General features: G+C 33.6%; 2 protein-coding genes across 2 annotated transcripts; both read left to right on the forward strand.

The window, feature by feature from the left end:
* The first annotated feature begins 1576 nt into the window (after positions 1–1576).
* Positions 1577–13789, forward strand: LOC116107043 (putative disease resistance protein RGA1). Its single transcript, XM_031393340.1, has 4 exons — positions 1577–4103; positions 5638–5805; positions 10308–10463; positions 13539–13789. The coding sequence occupies exons 1-4, from the start codon at positions 1577–1579 to the stop codon at positions 13787–13789; spliced, it is 3102 nt and encodes a 1033-aa protein (XP_031249200.1).
* Positions 13726–15938, forward strand: LOC116107044 (probable LRR receptor-like serine/threonine-protein kinase At1g56140). The gene is made up of 4 exons (XM_031393341.1): positions 13726–13919; positions 14018–14212; positions 14286–14455; positions 15640–15938. Exons 1-4 carry the CDS (start codon positions 13897–13899, stop codon positions 15936–15938), a joined length of 687 nt encoding a protein of 228 aa, XP_031249201.1. The 5' UTR covers positions 13726–13896.
* The last annotated feature ends 39 nt before the right edge of the window (positions 15939–15977 follow it).

Raw genomic sequence — 15977 nt, forward strand, 5'->3', positions numbered from 1 at the left:
TTGAATTATTTGTTTGTTTTAATAATAATAAAATTTATATTATTTTTGAAACTTAAAATGAATTTTTATTATTAACTTAAATTTCATAGAAATTAATGTCATTAAATCTTTTTGATAAGACTTGTTTTGTTCGTTGCTTCAGTTGGGAGTCCAATTACCAATTGGGCATTGGTTTCCGATGGATCGGGTTGGAAGCCCACTGAGCTTGTCGGCCTAGATGGCCCAGAAAAGCTCCCGTCGTTCTCTGCATTACAGCTATTGATGTCGGGGAGAAAATAGAAAGAGGTAAGAAGAAGTAAAAACAAACACAATACTTCAATGAAAGTGACCCAAAGAGAGTGTTAGAGCAAAATCTGAGCCCAATGTCAATGTGTTCATCATCTGAAACTTCATCTTCCTCAACTAAATCATGGATCATGCACAACATTGTGGTTGGAGCAGCCATTGCTATGGCGACAACTAGAAGAGAAGGTAGTGGGCAAACCCCTTGTTAATATCCTCGGCAACTAGAAGAGGTGATGGCGACAACCAGAAGAGAAGGTAGTGGTGGCAAAAGCCAGCAAGCCAGGGCAACCTGTCCTTGATTTGACCTAGCCAGATGCGGCTAAAGTGTTTGATTAATTTTAAATAAGTGAGGGGAAATGACATGAGTATCCTTCTGTAAAGCTTAACGGCCAAATGTGAAAAATGAGTGACAACTTCGTTAGTGTCCGAAACTAAGATAGAAAAAAAGGTTCCTTCACGAAACATAGGTGAGGAATGTAATTTGGCCAATAAAATAATAATAGACATACAAATTCATAGATTATCAATGCCTCATTGTCATTGTCATGTTATATGTATGTTACAACAATTTATTTTATATTTTATTAACTTCAATCATTGATTATATAGTAAATAGAAGTATATTGTTTAAACGTTATCATAATTAAATGAGGGAATTCGGGTTAAGCATTCTTAAAACCTGAGAATTGATCAAAAGTTTATGACATAATTCTTGGGGTTTAATATAAAAAATTATAATTAAAAAATCAAATAGTAATACACTTAAATAAAATATGAATGGTAATAAGGAATTCAATAAAGTATGGAAGAGGGGTGAAGGAAAGAATTTTCTTCCAAAAGTTGGAGACATAAATGAAGGAAAGGATATATACTTGAATTAAAGTTGTTGCTTATATTGTTGTAAACAATAAAGTTGAAGAATATTTACATAAATTATCTCCCAACACTACTTTCAAAATTCAAAGCCTTAGTTTACTTACATTTAGGACAAAGAATATATACTAGTCTTCACTAGGTTGCATATTTCTTTGAACTGCATGCAAGGCAAAAAATCTTAGTATATACTTCTTCTTGGGGGAGAATTAAAGGATGTGTAATACAGCTTACATTCATTCAAGACAAAGAATATATACTAATCTTCACTATATTGCATACTTCATGTAATCCCCACGCAACTCAATGAATCTCACTCCATATATAATGCCATGCTCTCTTATGATTATTTCATACAACAATCCAATTTCACCACTTCACAAACACAACAGCCTGCAACTTTCTTTCTTTCAAAATTATGGCAGAAACTATCGTCTCTGCTATTGCTGAGCAAGTCTCGGATAAGCTGATATCCCTTGCTTCCAACGAAATGTGCTTGGCATGGGGTGTCAAAAAAGATGCACAAGAGCTTGCTGACACCTTAACCACTATCAAAGTTGTTCTCTTAGATGCTGAGGACGAACAGATCCATAATGAGAAGCTGAAAGTTTGGCGGGGAAAGCTTAAGGAGATCTGCTACGATGCTGAAGATGTTTTAGATGAGATTGAGGTGGAAGATTTGCGCAAGCAAGTTGTGAATCGCAAGGGCATTACAAGTAAGGTATGCCACTTCTTTTCATCCTCAAATCCAGTTGCTTTCCGTTTTACTTTGGGGCATGAAATTAAGGAGATTAAAAAGAGGTTAGCAAAAATAGCAGCTGATAAGGATAGTTTTAATCTCGTTAAGAAAGTTGATAGCAATCATGTTATAGGTTGGGAGAGGGAAACTCACTCATTTGTGCATGCTTCAGATGTTATTGGTAGGGATAAAGATAAAAACAAGATAATGAAACTATTGTTACGTCCTAGTGATGGCCATGAAAATGTTTCCGTCATTCCTGTTGTTGGTATAGGAGGTCTAGGAATAACCACACTTGCCAAATTGGTGTATAATGATAAAATGGTGGACGAATATTTTACGTTGAAAATGTGGATATGTGTGTCAGATGAGTTTGTTTTGAAAAAACTATTAATTGACATCATCCAATGTGCAACTGGGCAAAAAAATATTCACGAGAATATAGACCAGTTGCAAAGAATTCTACGTGATATCTTAAGCCATGAAAAATATTTGTTAGTTTTGGATGATGTTTGGAATGAAGATTATGGGTTGTGGTTTGAATTAAAAAATTTATTGATGGAATGTGTTAGTGGAAGTAAAATTATCGTAACTACACGTAGTGATCGTGTTGCCTCAATTATGGGCACTATACCTACATACAAGTTAGAAGGTCTTTCTCTTGATGAATGCTTGATGGTGTTTGTTAAATTTGCATTTAGAGAAGGGCAAGAAAAACAATATCCCAACCTTATGGAAATTGGAATGGAAATTGTAAAAAATTGTGGAGGTGTTCCATTGGCAGTAAGAGCATTAGGAAGTTTACTTTATTCTTCAACTTCTGAACAAGATTGGAAAAATTTGAGGGATAATGAGATTTGGAAGTTGGATCAAAATGAAAATAAGATTTTAAATGCTCTAAGAATAAGTTATAATCATCTCTCACCTCGCTTAAAGCAATGTTTTGTTTATTGTTCCGTTTTTCCAAAAGACTATCCTTTTGATAGTAATAAATTGGTTCAGTTTTGGATGGCCCATGGGCTTCTTCAATCCCACAATGAAAATCAGGATTTGGAAAATATTGGTATGCAATATATAAAAGAATTAATGTCGAGATCTTTTTTCCAAGATATTGTTCAAGGTTATGAGAATTTCTACTGGTTTAAAATTCATGATCTCATGCATGATCTTGCCACATCATTGATGAGAAATGAGTGCTTAATAGTGAAATCGACTAACCAAATTTGTACCAAAAGTTATCGACACTTATCATTCCATTTTGTTGATGCACCTAAAATAGATGTTCCAATCTTTTTACCTAACTTTGGCCATCTGAGAAGCATTAGTTTTTTTCAATTTATTGGTGGAAGTACTGGTGTTAGCCAATCATTTCTAGAATTTATCGTCTCAAGATTCAAATTCTTGCGGATGTTAGATTTACGTTCTTCAAATATTGAAGTAGTGCCTAAAAAAATTGGTAATTTGAAGCATTTGAGGTATCTTGAACTAGGATACAACCCTAAAATAAAAGAAATCCCAAGTTCCATTTACAAGCTACAAAATTTGGAATATCTATCACTAATGAAATGTGAGGAATTAAAAGCGTTAACAAGAGATGTAAAGTACTTAATTAGTCTTAGATATCTCCAGTTAACTACGATACAAAAGCATCTACCAACCAATGGTATTGGTTGCTTGAATTCCCTTCGTAGTTTGTGGATTTCCAATTGCAATAATTTAGAATATTTGTTTGAAGATATTGGTTGCCTTAAAGGTCTTCGATCACTATGGATTTATGAATGTCCAAGACTTATATCATTACCACATGGTGTGAGAAGCCTAAGCTCATTAGAACATCTTCGTTTGCGCACTTGTGAAAGGCTTAATCTTGATTTGAGCATAGGATCGGATAAGCAAGACAATCATGATGAACTCAGTAGCACATGGCCTCGCCTTCGAGTTCTTTACATGAAAGAATTACCACAATTGGTGGAATTCCCGCAATGGCTTATTCAGTGTTCCACTAACAATTTGGAAAGGTTGGAGATTGTAAATTGTTCCAACTTGAAGGCACTACCAGAGTCAATGGAAAAACTTCAATTTCTTGGTATTGAGAAGTGTCCAGAATTGTCATCTTTACCCAAGGATATGGATCGTCTCATTGCTTTGAAAAAACTTATAATTAGAGGTTGTCCTAAACTGAGCGAAAGATGTAAACCGGAAACAGGTGAAGATTAGTCCAAGATTGCTCATATTATGACCATTTCACTTGAGGACAAGATCATCAAATCGACCGAAAATTAGGTATGACAAGTCAATCTCTTCTCTTCTTCATGAGTTAGCAAGTAAATATTCATGAAACACTTATTTGGTTGAAGTTAAAACTTGAATTAACAATTTGATTGGTTTATCATTAGATTTGAATTTCGAAAACATTTGAACTAATGATTCTTTGTTTCTCCTTCCTTTTGTTAACTTTATTGTTTTATATGTATGCAGGAGAAACTTGAATCAAATGAAAGTCAAGCAGGTGGGTTTTCTATCTCATAAATTAATCTTCGATTTCTATTGAAATAACCTAATTTTGAATCCTAATTCTATCAATTGACAAGAGGAATTATACATTTTACTTCTTCTATGTGTTAAGCATTGCTGTTCGATGTTGGCTTCACGTTTTTCAGGTACAATTCATTTGGTTTTTAGATTGTACAATTTTCAAGATTGTTATAATAACAAATAAGATTGTTGGGTACCTTAAATGTTTTCTTAATTTTCTACTCACCTTAATTAACCTCATTCGTTTTTTAAATATATACTGTAGGACTCATGGAGATTCAGGCAAATGGTGCAATTAGTAAAGTATATATTCCTCTAGTTTGATTTAGAATCTCGTGTTTACAATTATAATTCAGCTTTCATCACTGTACAGAGTTATATATTTATGTTTTAGTTGTCTTGTGAATATGCACAATAAGTACACTATAAGTTTATACCAATAAAGTTTCAGATTTTATTTCTGTTTAGGGTTCGATTATCACTGCCTTTTTTGTCTTCATCCTCGATGACATCATCTCTAGATTTGGCTAATTAAACATTATGGGTAAATCTATCTTTGTCCCTGTCTATAAGTTCTAGTATAATGGCTTTTGTTGTTAGGGATGGCAAAATGTGGGGCTAGGCTAGGGCTTGGGGAATCCTCTGGTGGAAGGGGGAAACCCAACCCCAGTTTTAATATTTGGGATTATAACTTTTCTTATTAAAAAGAAAAGAAAATAGTTGTTGAATTTCCAGTCGGCCAATGAGTACATGGTGTTGGTGGTTGAGATACACAAAAACAACTTCGTGATTGTCAATAATGTCCTCAAATTGAACATACAGTCTTCAGAGAAACTTCCTTTGTAATAAGAATGTTCAAGTTGCTGCTTTCTTTCAACTGTTTAATTCTTTTTCTTTAATTTTCCATCTATCTATGGCTTTATAAATTGTATTCTTACTTATGCTCCAGTAGGAATAAATGGAGTAAATCAACTACTAGAAGTTGAGTCTTCCGAGATGTAGATTGGCATTGGGACCTTTTTACTTCAACTAAGATAAATCCAGATGGTGAATTCTCAATTCTAAGTAATTTGAATGCCTCCTGATATACCCATGGCCTCAAAGATCATTGATTTTATAAAAATGTGTGATTACTTGCAAGCTTGCTTGCATTTCTATAAGCTTGTTATGGAAATTTGCATTGGTTGGTTTGTTGTGGTGAGCAGTGAGGGCATTGAACTCGATATTTCAACAACGGGATGTACAAGTAGACCCAAGATGGTGGAACATAAGTGGAGAGCCCTACAGTGGAGCCGCTATAAAGGCAACTAGTTTGGAGGACTATGATATGACTGTTCCTTTGAAAATGGCTCAATTTGCCACATCACTGAGCTGTAATCTCTTTTTCTCTCTACCAAATTTAGTGAAAGTTTCATATTAACTTGTTTCAGGTTTTGTTTAAGTATAGGCAGATTATATTCACTTAGATTTAGAATAGGTTTTGGGTTAATTTTGTGTTATTGGCATTCATTTTTTAGTTATTCATAATTTTTTATTGAACGGTTTTTGCTATCTGTGTAGATTATTTCTGATGCTTTAGATGGATCTTAACTTTTGGTTAAAACTTACCCTAAAGTTGTGTATACAATTTATCCTTTAAGTGTGTATTTTTCCGAAGCCAAGAAAGATTGCATCTGTAATCAGATCAAATTTGAGGAGATATGATTGAAACTTGTTTTTATTTTTTGCAGGAGTGTATTTGCACTTGAAATAAAAGAAATTATTCAAGAAGAACTAGTGGCTTGGCAATTTTTGACAAACTTGTATGGATATTCCCGTTCATTGCCCTGCATTTGATTTGTATAAGTCAAATTTGACCTTCATCATTTTCTAATTAATGGACATTATATTAGATTTGATTTAGTTTAGTTTCTATTTAACATTGCAGTAGAATCGAATGAAATTACTTCACTAGTCCCTTGCTTGCATTTATTAGAAATTTATCTCAATTGAAGTATTGTAAGTATTGAAAAATACCCTTATGATTGAAAGCCTAGTTTAGATTATATATGATTATTTTTGGTATATGAGTTTTGATTTTGTTATAATTTAGTCTTTCGTGTGCTAGAGAGGTTGGCCACAACATAATTTCTAGGCCTCTCCCAAAGGAGCTTAGAAACCTTGAGAACTTTAAGTTTTTTGTAAGACTGGAACCTTAAGAACTTAACTTTTCGGTAAGATTCGCAAACTTTCTTCTTTTTCTATAATTTTTTCTCTTTTATTCTATGCCATTGCTTAGAGTGGTTGATGCTGATTATTGCTGAATCAAGAATAGAAATAATATTGTTACTTAAGGAAAGACTTTATTTTGGGAACTTGGAGACTTTACTTTTTTAAGTTATATTTAGATTTTATATTAGATTTTCCGCTTTGACTATAATTTGAATGACTTGCTATAAGTAAATTTCTATCATTTTTTGTTTTGTTTAGACCATTATAAATAGGCTTGTTTTCTTGTCTTTGGTATGCAGACTGATGAAAGAAATAATATGATGAATAAATTGTTTCTATTTAGTTTCTCCTTGTTTCAATTTTTTCTCTTATTCTATCTATTTCTTGCTCTCATGATTTTCTCCGTTTTTAATTCTATCCTACATCAATGGCGTATAGGTTTTAGTGGGATGATTGTATTACGATTATATTGTTTTCATTCTGAAACTAATTAACGTAAACACTCTTTAACCTAATGTGCCATTAAAATATATAATATGATAATTAACAAATAATCGATGTTGGATATTGGCTTCACGTTTTTCAGGTACAACTTCATTTGGTTTTTAGATTGTACAATTTTCAAGATTGTTATAATAACAAATAAGATTGTTTGGTAGCTTCAATATTTTCTTAATTTTTTACTCACCTTAATTAACCTCTTTCGTTTTTTGAAAAATTCATTGTTAGAGTGTCCTTAAATTGAAAGTGTAATGATAATTCACCGTTGAGTGTCCTTAAATTGAAAATTTCAAAAATTTGTGTAATTTTTTGTTATTTTAACGAAAACATTATACTTTGATTAATAATATTTCTATACATACGTGATTAGAATTGCATCTTATTTAATTTTCCAATATGTTGATTCATTTTCAACTTTACAAATTCCAATATGCTACTTTTTTCTTTAGGATTTTCCCACTTTTGCTTCATCTTTTTCTTCTTATTTCACAACTCACCATTGCTCAAATTACTGACCCTATTGAAGGTACTCTCTCTTTCCCTTTCTTTTATGTGTGTATTTTATTTCTTTTACAAATTAATTATTTGTTTTAGTTATTGTTTAAGAAATATTAAACTTCACTAATTCATGAGTAGTTAGCTTTCAGTTTGAAGTGAACCCCATTTAGCAAAATATATTCTATTTTGTTTAACAGCTAAATAAAGAGGGACAAAATTAAGTTGAAAATTCCATCAAAACTGCTAATGAAACATTTCATTTTTGTGGTGGGTGGATTTGCAACATCGTTGGCACCATCGGGGGAATTCACCCACCTCTTTTCAGATTTTCTAATTTTAACCTTTTTAATTATATTTATTAATTAAATTGAAAGGGGTAACCGTCGATCTCATTTCATTTCATTCTCAATTTCTCATATCAAGCCGTCGTGGTCGCATGCCCTCTCCTCTCTCTCACTATCTAACTGTCAGTTTGTCACCGTCACCGGTGTCACTCATCGCCGATCATCCCCTGAACTCCAATCCAGCCTGTCCTCCTCTCAACTCAAGTCTAACCGTCCAGGTAGTTTTATATTTTGCAATTGAAATTTATTTGGAATTGTTAACTAAATTTTAGAAGTACCTATTAGCTAATGGAGAAATGTATAGGAAAAGGAAATGATCCCTTCTCTTGTTTCTCTTTGTCCTTTTTATGTCAATTGCTTGTGTCCTGTGCTTGCTTGGTTGTATCTTTATTACATATGTGTACTTTTAATTCTATAAAAAGGCTTGAAGGAGTCAAACGGGTTTGTCTACAATGTGTTCCATGAAATTCCCAAGTGAGTGTTTCTTTGTTTGTTGGTATGAATTAAGTTGTGTATACTCAAGAGTGATTATGAAATATAGTCTTCCTTGTTAAAAATTTCTGCTAACAAACGGCTCTAACTTTCTAAGGGGAGGTCTGAGATATATTTTGAGATGTGAGTGGATATGAATAATATTTTAAACCAAAAGGGGCGTGACTAACTAAAACTCAAACCTCAGGGAAGGTTGGGAAATGACGCTAAATACTTATTATTCAAAATTTAAAATAAAATCTTACTTGGGTTTTATTTTTATACTTCATTAACCGTTTACATTCTCGGCCCGTTTGACCCGTACCCGCCCCGCCCCACTCATTTGCCAGGTCTAGGTGTATGGGAGTGTTTGTTGGTATGAATGAAGTTGTGTATACTCAAAGGTGATTATGAAATTTAGTCTTCCTTGTTAAAAAATTCTGGTAACAAACAACTCTATCTTTCTGAGGGGAGATCTGAGATATATTTTGAGATGTGAGGGGATATGTAAAATAATATTTTAAACCAGCAGGGGTTTGACTGACCAAAACTCAAACCTCAAGGAAGGTTGGAAAACGACCCTAATAATTATTATTCAAAAATAAAATAAAATCTTACTTGGGTTTTTCCTAACCCCTAAAGATTTAATAAAATAACAAAATTTCAGAAATAATATGGGGTGCGTTTGGTTTAGTATTTTGGATAGGACTTTGGGGATAGTATTGAGTTATTGGATAGGGGAGTATTACGAGGTAAATTTTAAAAATTTGTAAAAAAACCCTTAGGTTTACTAATTTAATTAAAGACTCTAACAGATAAAATGACAAAAACACCCCTACCACCTGCAGTGCCAGATTCCGGCCACCACCGCCGGAATCTGGCCGAAAAATTTTGTTACGGCACAGACCGGTCAGATCTGTGCTGTAACACGTCGTTATGGCCTTTTTCGGCCAGATCCATGGTGGATCTGGCCGAAAAAGGCCAGATCTACGGTCTGTTATGGACGTCGCTGGCCGGAAAAGGCCAAATAACGGCCATCTTTGGCTGTCAGTGACTGCCAAAGATGTGGCCGTCGTTTTTAGTCAACGACGGCCAAGATTTGGCCGTCATTAACCGTCAACGACAGCCATTTCTTTGGCCGTTGCTGAAGGCCAGATCTGGCCTTTTCCGGTCAGATCCGTGGTGGATCTGGCCGGAAAAGGCCACATAGGTGAACTTCCGGCCATTTCTGGTCGGAAGTTAGGCCGTTGTACAGATTCTGGCTATCACCGACGGTGGTTGCCGGAATCTGACAAGTTGGGTTAATGGGGGTGATTTTGTTAATTTTTAAACTTTTTTTTAGGGGGTATTTAGTGAAATTAATAACCTTATGGGGTCTAAAAGTAATTAAAAAATAGGGTAATATTTCTGGAATAATGTGCCAAACATTATTTGGAGAATAGAATCCAGAATATAGATAAAAATACTAAGCCAAACATAGCCGAATTTTTTTACTGTTATAAATAGTTAATATACCATTAAAGTTTATAGTAGCATAGTACGATGATTAATAAATATTTACTAAATTATCTTTTATCGTTTTTTTAAACCAAAAACTTAACCACAAGAGAATTTTGGTATTACCATAACTCTAGGGGGATTTTTATCATTTAAATATAACTACGTGGGATTATTGTTATTAACCTTTTACTTCAACTATGATAAACCCAGATGGTGAATTCTCAATTCTAAGCAATTTGAATGCTTCCTGATATACCCATGGCCTCAAAGATCATTGATTTTATGAAAATATGTGATTTATATAATCTTTTTATGGAAATTTGCATTGGTTGGTTTGTTGTGGTGAGCAGTGAGAGCATTGAACTCAATATTTCAACAATGGGATGTACAAGCAGACCCAAGATGGTGGAACATAAGTGGAGAGCTGTGCAGTGGAGCCGCTATAAATGCAACTAGCTTGGAGGACTATAATCCTGTTATCAAATGTGACATTTCAACAATGGGATGTACAAGCAGACCCAAGATGGTGGAACATAAGTGGAGAGCCGTGCAGTGGAGCTGCTATAAACGCAACTAGCTTGGAGGACTATAATCTTGTTATCAAATGTGACTGTTCTTTTGAAAATGGCTCAACTTGCCACATCACTAAACTGTAATCTCTTTTTCTCTCTACCAAATTTAGGGAAATTTTCATATTTTTCAAGTTTTGTTTAAGTATAGATATATTATATTCACTTAGATTGAGAATGGGTTTTGGGTTAATTTTGTTTTATTGGCATTGATTTTTGAGTTATTCATAACTTTTTATTGAACTGTTTATGCTATATTGTGTAGATTATTTCTAATGCTTTAGATGAATCTTAACTTTTGGTTAAAACTTTCCCTAGAGTTGTGTATACAATTTATCCTTTTAAGTGTGTATTTTTCCTAAGCCAAAAGAGTTTGCACCTATAACCAGATCAAATTTGAGGAGACATGATTGAAACTTGTCTGTTTTTTTTTTTTTTGGGGGTGGGGGGAGAGTTTATTTGCACTGGACATAAAAGGAGTGATTCTAGAAGTACTAGTGGCTTTGCAATTTCTGACAAATTTGTATGGATTTTCCCATTCATTTCCCTACGTTTGATTTATATAAGTCAAATTTGACCTTCATCGTTTGATTTTGCAATTACATATATAGTGAATCACCAAGTATGCCCAAAATTCAACTATCAACTGCTCAAATTGATTTATCATCTTCTTCTTCGTCGTCATCTTTCGCTCATTTATTCTGTATTTGCTTCATCGTTTTCTTCATCTTTCAAAAATCAACTGCTCATATTGTCACTACTGATCCTATCGAAGGTACATTCTCTTATTCCTTCTTGTAACCAAAAAATAATTCTCAAAAGTGCATTTTGATTTCTGATTAAGCTTAGTTATTTGTATATAAAGAAACTGTTCCTTTTTTTAAAGGATTTTTTTTTGGGTATTTTTCGGTTAATTTTAAACAAATATATCTATTTTTTTTTTTTAAGTTAATTCTTTCCAGTTTTCACGTAGAACTAAAAACAAAGAAGCATGCCCTAACTTATTCTTAAACGTACCCATTTGTAAAGTCTTATCTCAAAATTAACACTTCCAAAGAGATGGGGTATATTTAGCATTCTTGTAATCCACTAGCCCATTGGTAAAATAGATATCACTACAAAAAGCCCAAGTAGATAGAGGCTAAAGAATAAGAATCAGCTTATGCCTAAATCAATTGTTCATCTAATTCTTAATTCTTAAACCCAAAGCCAAAACGTAAAAGTCATAAATACCTCTTAAAACATGATCAATGGAGTGTTTCTTCACAACGCCATTTCTTCTGATAATTTCACGATCCATTTGGATTGATATGGGTTAATTTGAAATTTTTCTTTATTGAGTGCTGCCGTGCTGGTGTTTAAACCCTAGTAGATATTTTTATTTAAGTACTTTGTATTTAAGTTAGTTTTAGTTTCTTATTTTAGATTTTCTCTGATCCTTGTTCTTTCATTAAATGTACATCACTTGTTTTTGGCTTCTCTCACTAGGTTTCTTGGAAACAATTGTCTGTCAGGAACCTTCCTCAGCAAAATACTCTATATCTTCAAAACATGTAAGCCTTAATTTCAGTTATCTTGAGAATTATGCCCTATTATATCTTGTCTAGTTAGATGGATCTTATATATCCATTTTTGTTGTATCTGCCTTGAAAGTTATAGAGGCTCCAATTTAGAAGAGTGGAGAGGTATGTGCCAGATGTTTCATGAATAGATTAATAAATATCTTCAAACAAAGATTTTTCCATGCACAATGAAGAAGAATGAAAAGGGACTAGTGCTCCTGATATGTATCTTGGAAATAGGCCACCCCATTTAAAATTCAAAAATCTTAACTATAGTTAGTTGTAATCACTTTTTTGTGACAAGTAATTGATGAAAGCAATTGAAAATCTTGAGTGATTTGTTCCTTTTTTAGATTTGTATGTTGCTGCATATGATTCCTTCTAACTGGTGCTTAATATACTCCTGTAGAGATTTATCTTACAATTATCTATCAGGAACTTTTCTATCGTGGCCCGTGGGTGACTATAGGTTCAAAACAGCTGTATGTCTCTTGAACCATAATAACTTCGTTTTCCATCTTCATTTTCTAAAAATCAAACATTGCTTTGGACCTTAGGCATTGTGGAGCTCAATAATCCTCTTTCCTTGTTTTGTTAATAGATTATAATGTTTTACATGATTGTATGAATTAATCAATAATAAAATTTACAACAATCATGCCAGTTCAAGAGAACCAGACGACACTATGAGAAATTGTTGAGTATTCATTTTCATGGCCTACACTTAGCACTTTAGTGACTCAGTTTTCTCTTATCATGTGACAATTATCAGAAATACTTAACAGTGCCCGACTAATTGCCTTGTTGCGCTTGAATTTCTGATGTCCAAACAAATGTCACTTGGAATAACCATTTGGCGTACAATAAAGTCGCAGCTCATTTCTGATGTCTTTCTAATATAGTTGATTATTTGTCATGCTCTGATTTTAATATAATACATCTCTAGTTAGTATACTTCAAACTTTGAAGTATAATTTATCTTTGCATTGAATTGAACAGGAATCTAGTGGCCAACAATTTCACATTTGAAAGCTCAAACATCAGGTTAGTTATAGTTTCATTTTTGATAAATAAGGTATTATATTTTATTTTTGAAAAAAGGCTCTCACTTAAAGAAAAAAATTACTAGAAATATAAAACCTCGGCAAGGGAATATGCTGCTTTAACAAAGATAACTGGTAATGTTCTCTGTGCTTGCCAACAGTCTCCTAGGATTGAACTATCTACAGAGAAACTTTCTCTGCAATAAGAATGCACTGCGCTGTAAGCGTCTTTCTTTCTGATGTATAATTATTTTTCTAAAATTTAGTGTACTACCAATTTACCTTTCTCCGTGCATTATTTTGCTTAAATATAGATGCTACTGTGGCTTTATAAATTGTTTGTTAATTCAGCTCCAGTTGGGATAACTGGACCAAATTGATAGCATAGTGTATTTTTGCAATAGCAGATTCAAGTTTTGCAATCAAGTGTGGTGGTGAAGAAATGAAGGTTGATATTATAGTGTGTGAGGCCGATGGCTATGATCTTGGTGGAGCTTCTTGTATTGTACTTGATACCGAAAAATTGGCAATTAGTGATGCGGGTTTGTTTTCTGAAGGACAATTTAACACTCAATGTTCAAAATATTGGCTCGCAAGTGACTGGCACCGCAGGCCTGAAGCTTTATCAGTCTTCAAGGCAATCCTCGGGATCACTTAGATTCTATGGACTTAGTCTGGAGAATGGACTTCACAATGTAAGTTTGTCCTTTGCTGAGACAGTTTTTGGTGATCAGGGCTCACAAAAGTGGATGAGTCTTGGAAGGCATGTTTTTGATATCTATATTCAGGTAAGCATTCACTGGAAAATTTTGGTTCATACCCTTATTATATATATAGTTTTGACTATTACAATTTCATCTGTTTTTTTTCCTAATTGATACTGTAGGACTCTCCAGTTAAAAGATTTTGACATATCAACAAGAGCAGGTGGGGAAGGAAAAGCAATTACAAACAAATTTAATGCTAATGTGTCTGAGAACTATCTTGAAATTCACTTATTATGGGCTGGTAAAGGGACCTGTTGCATACCTGACCGAGGTAGCTATGGGTCATTAATTTCAGCTCTTAAGTGTCATTCCAGGTAAACTATGACATTCTTTTGAATCTTCGTATAAGATGAGTTACAATAACAGTGCTTAAATGCTTTCTAATAGACATACTGAATTTTCCTACTCAGATTTCACACCAACTGTTGGTACTAGACGAAAGAAGAAGAAGAGTGGGTTGATTGTTGGTATTGCTGTAGCTCTTGGAAGTTTGGGTTTGATACTGATATTTTTAATTCTTCACTTGAGGATAAAAAGAGATAATGATGATGCAGAAGGTAAGAGTGCCAAATAGATTTTTTAGAAAATAGAAGTTGTAAAATCTTTGCGACCAAGTTTGTTTTTGAAAATCAATGAATTTGCATTTCACTTCAGCATTCCAGAATATAGGTGTAGCATAAATGTGATTTTTGTTTCGGTGCACCGAAGAAACATAAATAACAGATATATAATATCTCATCCTTATAACAGATACAAAATATGGGCTTCTAATATCTAATTTCAAAACTAGGAATGGCATATTCCATGAAATAGGCAAAGCTTCTGTTGTAATTCATCTCTTGTCATGTAAATCCTCAACGTTATGTATTCTTTTATCTTGCTTCAATATGTAGTGCTACTTGGAATAGGACCTAAACTAAAAATTTTCAGTGATGCTGAGTTGAGGTCTGCAACAGAAGACTTCGACCGTCCAAATAAGCTTGGCCAGGGAGGATTTGGACCTTTGTAATAGGTAACTTTTATATCTTACATTTACAAGTTATAAACGATGAATAGTACACTGGGAACTTGGGTTGAGATGTTGTATAACAGGAAAAATAGGTGAATTTTAGCTTTTGGAAACTCACCAAGGATGGAGCAGCTATGATTTATGTTAATAAATCTGGTGCTAAAGGGTACACTTTCTGATGGAAGGGTAATAGCTGTGAAGCAACTTTCACTAGGATCCTGCCAAGGGAAAAATAAGTTTGTTAATGAGATTGCTACCATAATTGCATTGCAACATCGCAATTTTGTGAAATTAGATGGTTGCTGCATCGAGGGAACTAGGCTCCTCCTTGTTTATGACTATCTTCAAAACAAAAGTCTTGATCAAGTATTGTTTGGTATGAAGATGCTAATTGATGATCAACCTTAGTTTATTTGCTTTTCTTCCAAGCAACTCCAAATTAGTGCAAGTGATTTCTCTCCGATGATTTACTACCAGTTATAAACAATGAATTTTGCCGTACAAAATACATTTGTGATGACTTTCAAATGTTTTAATATATAAAGAGAAATATTTGCACTACTCTGTAAAATGCATTTAGTACAAGAGTAAGGAAATGATTTCCAAAGAGCTGATTTGACATTATTTTAATAAGCTCCAAGTCATTTCTGGAGATAAATTGTCGGTGATTTCTCAATTATCAACGTTAATAACTCTTGGAAGATCTTAACGATTGCAGCTATGTTTATGCAGGAAGAAGGGGGAGGCATCTTGATTGGCCTACCTGGTTCAAAATATGCTTGGGAACTGCAAGAGATCTAGCATATCTTCATGAGGATTCTAGGCCAAAGATCATACATCGAGATGTCAAAACAAGTAATATTTTACTTGATGCAAAACTCTGCCAAAAGATATCAGATTTCAGATTGGCAAAGCTGTATGATGACACTAAACTCACATCAGCACCAGAGTTGCAGGGACCAGATAAGCTGCTTCAATCATTCCTTGACTACCATTCTTCCTTAATATTCCATTTTAGAATGTGCTGCTGAGTATTTCAAAATATCTAGTAGATTTTGTTGTGAGTATTT

This window comes from Pistacia vera, unplaced genomic scaffold, assembly GCF_008641045.1.
Source record: "Pistacia vera cultivar Batoury unplaced genomic scaffold, PisVer_v2 Contig526, whole genome shotgun sequence".
NCBI classification, from domain to species: Eukaryota; Viridiplantae; Streptophyta; class Magnoliopsida; order Sapindales; family Anacardiaceae; genus Pistacia; species Pistacia vera.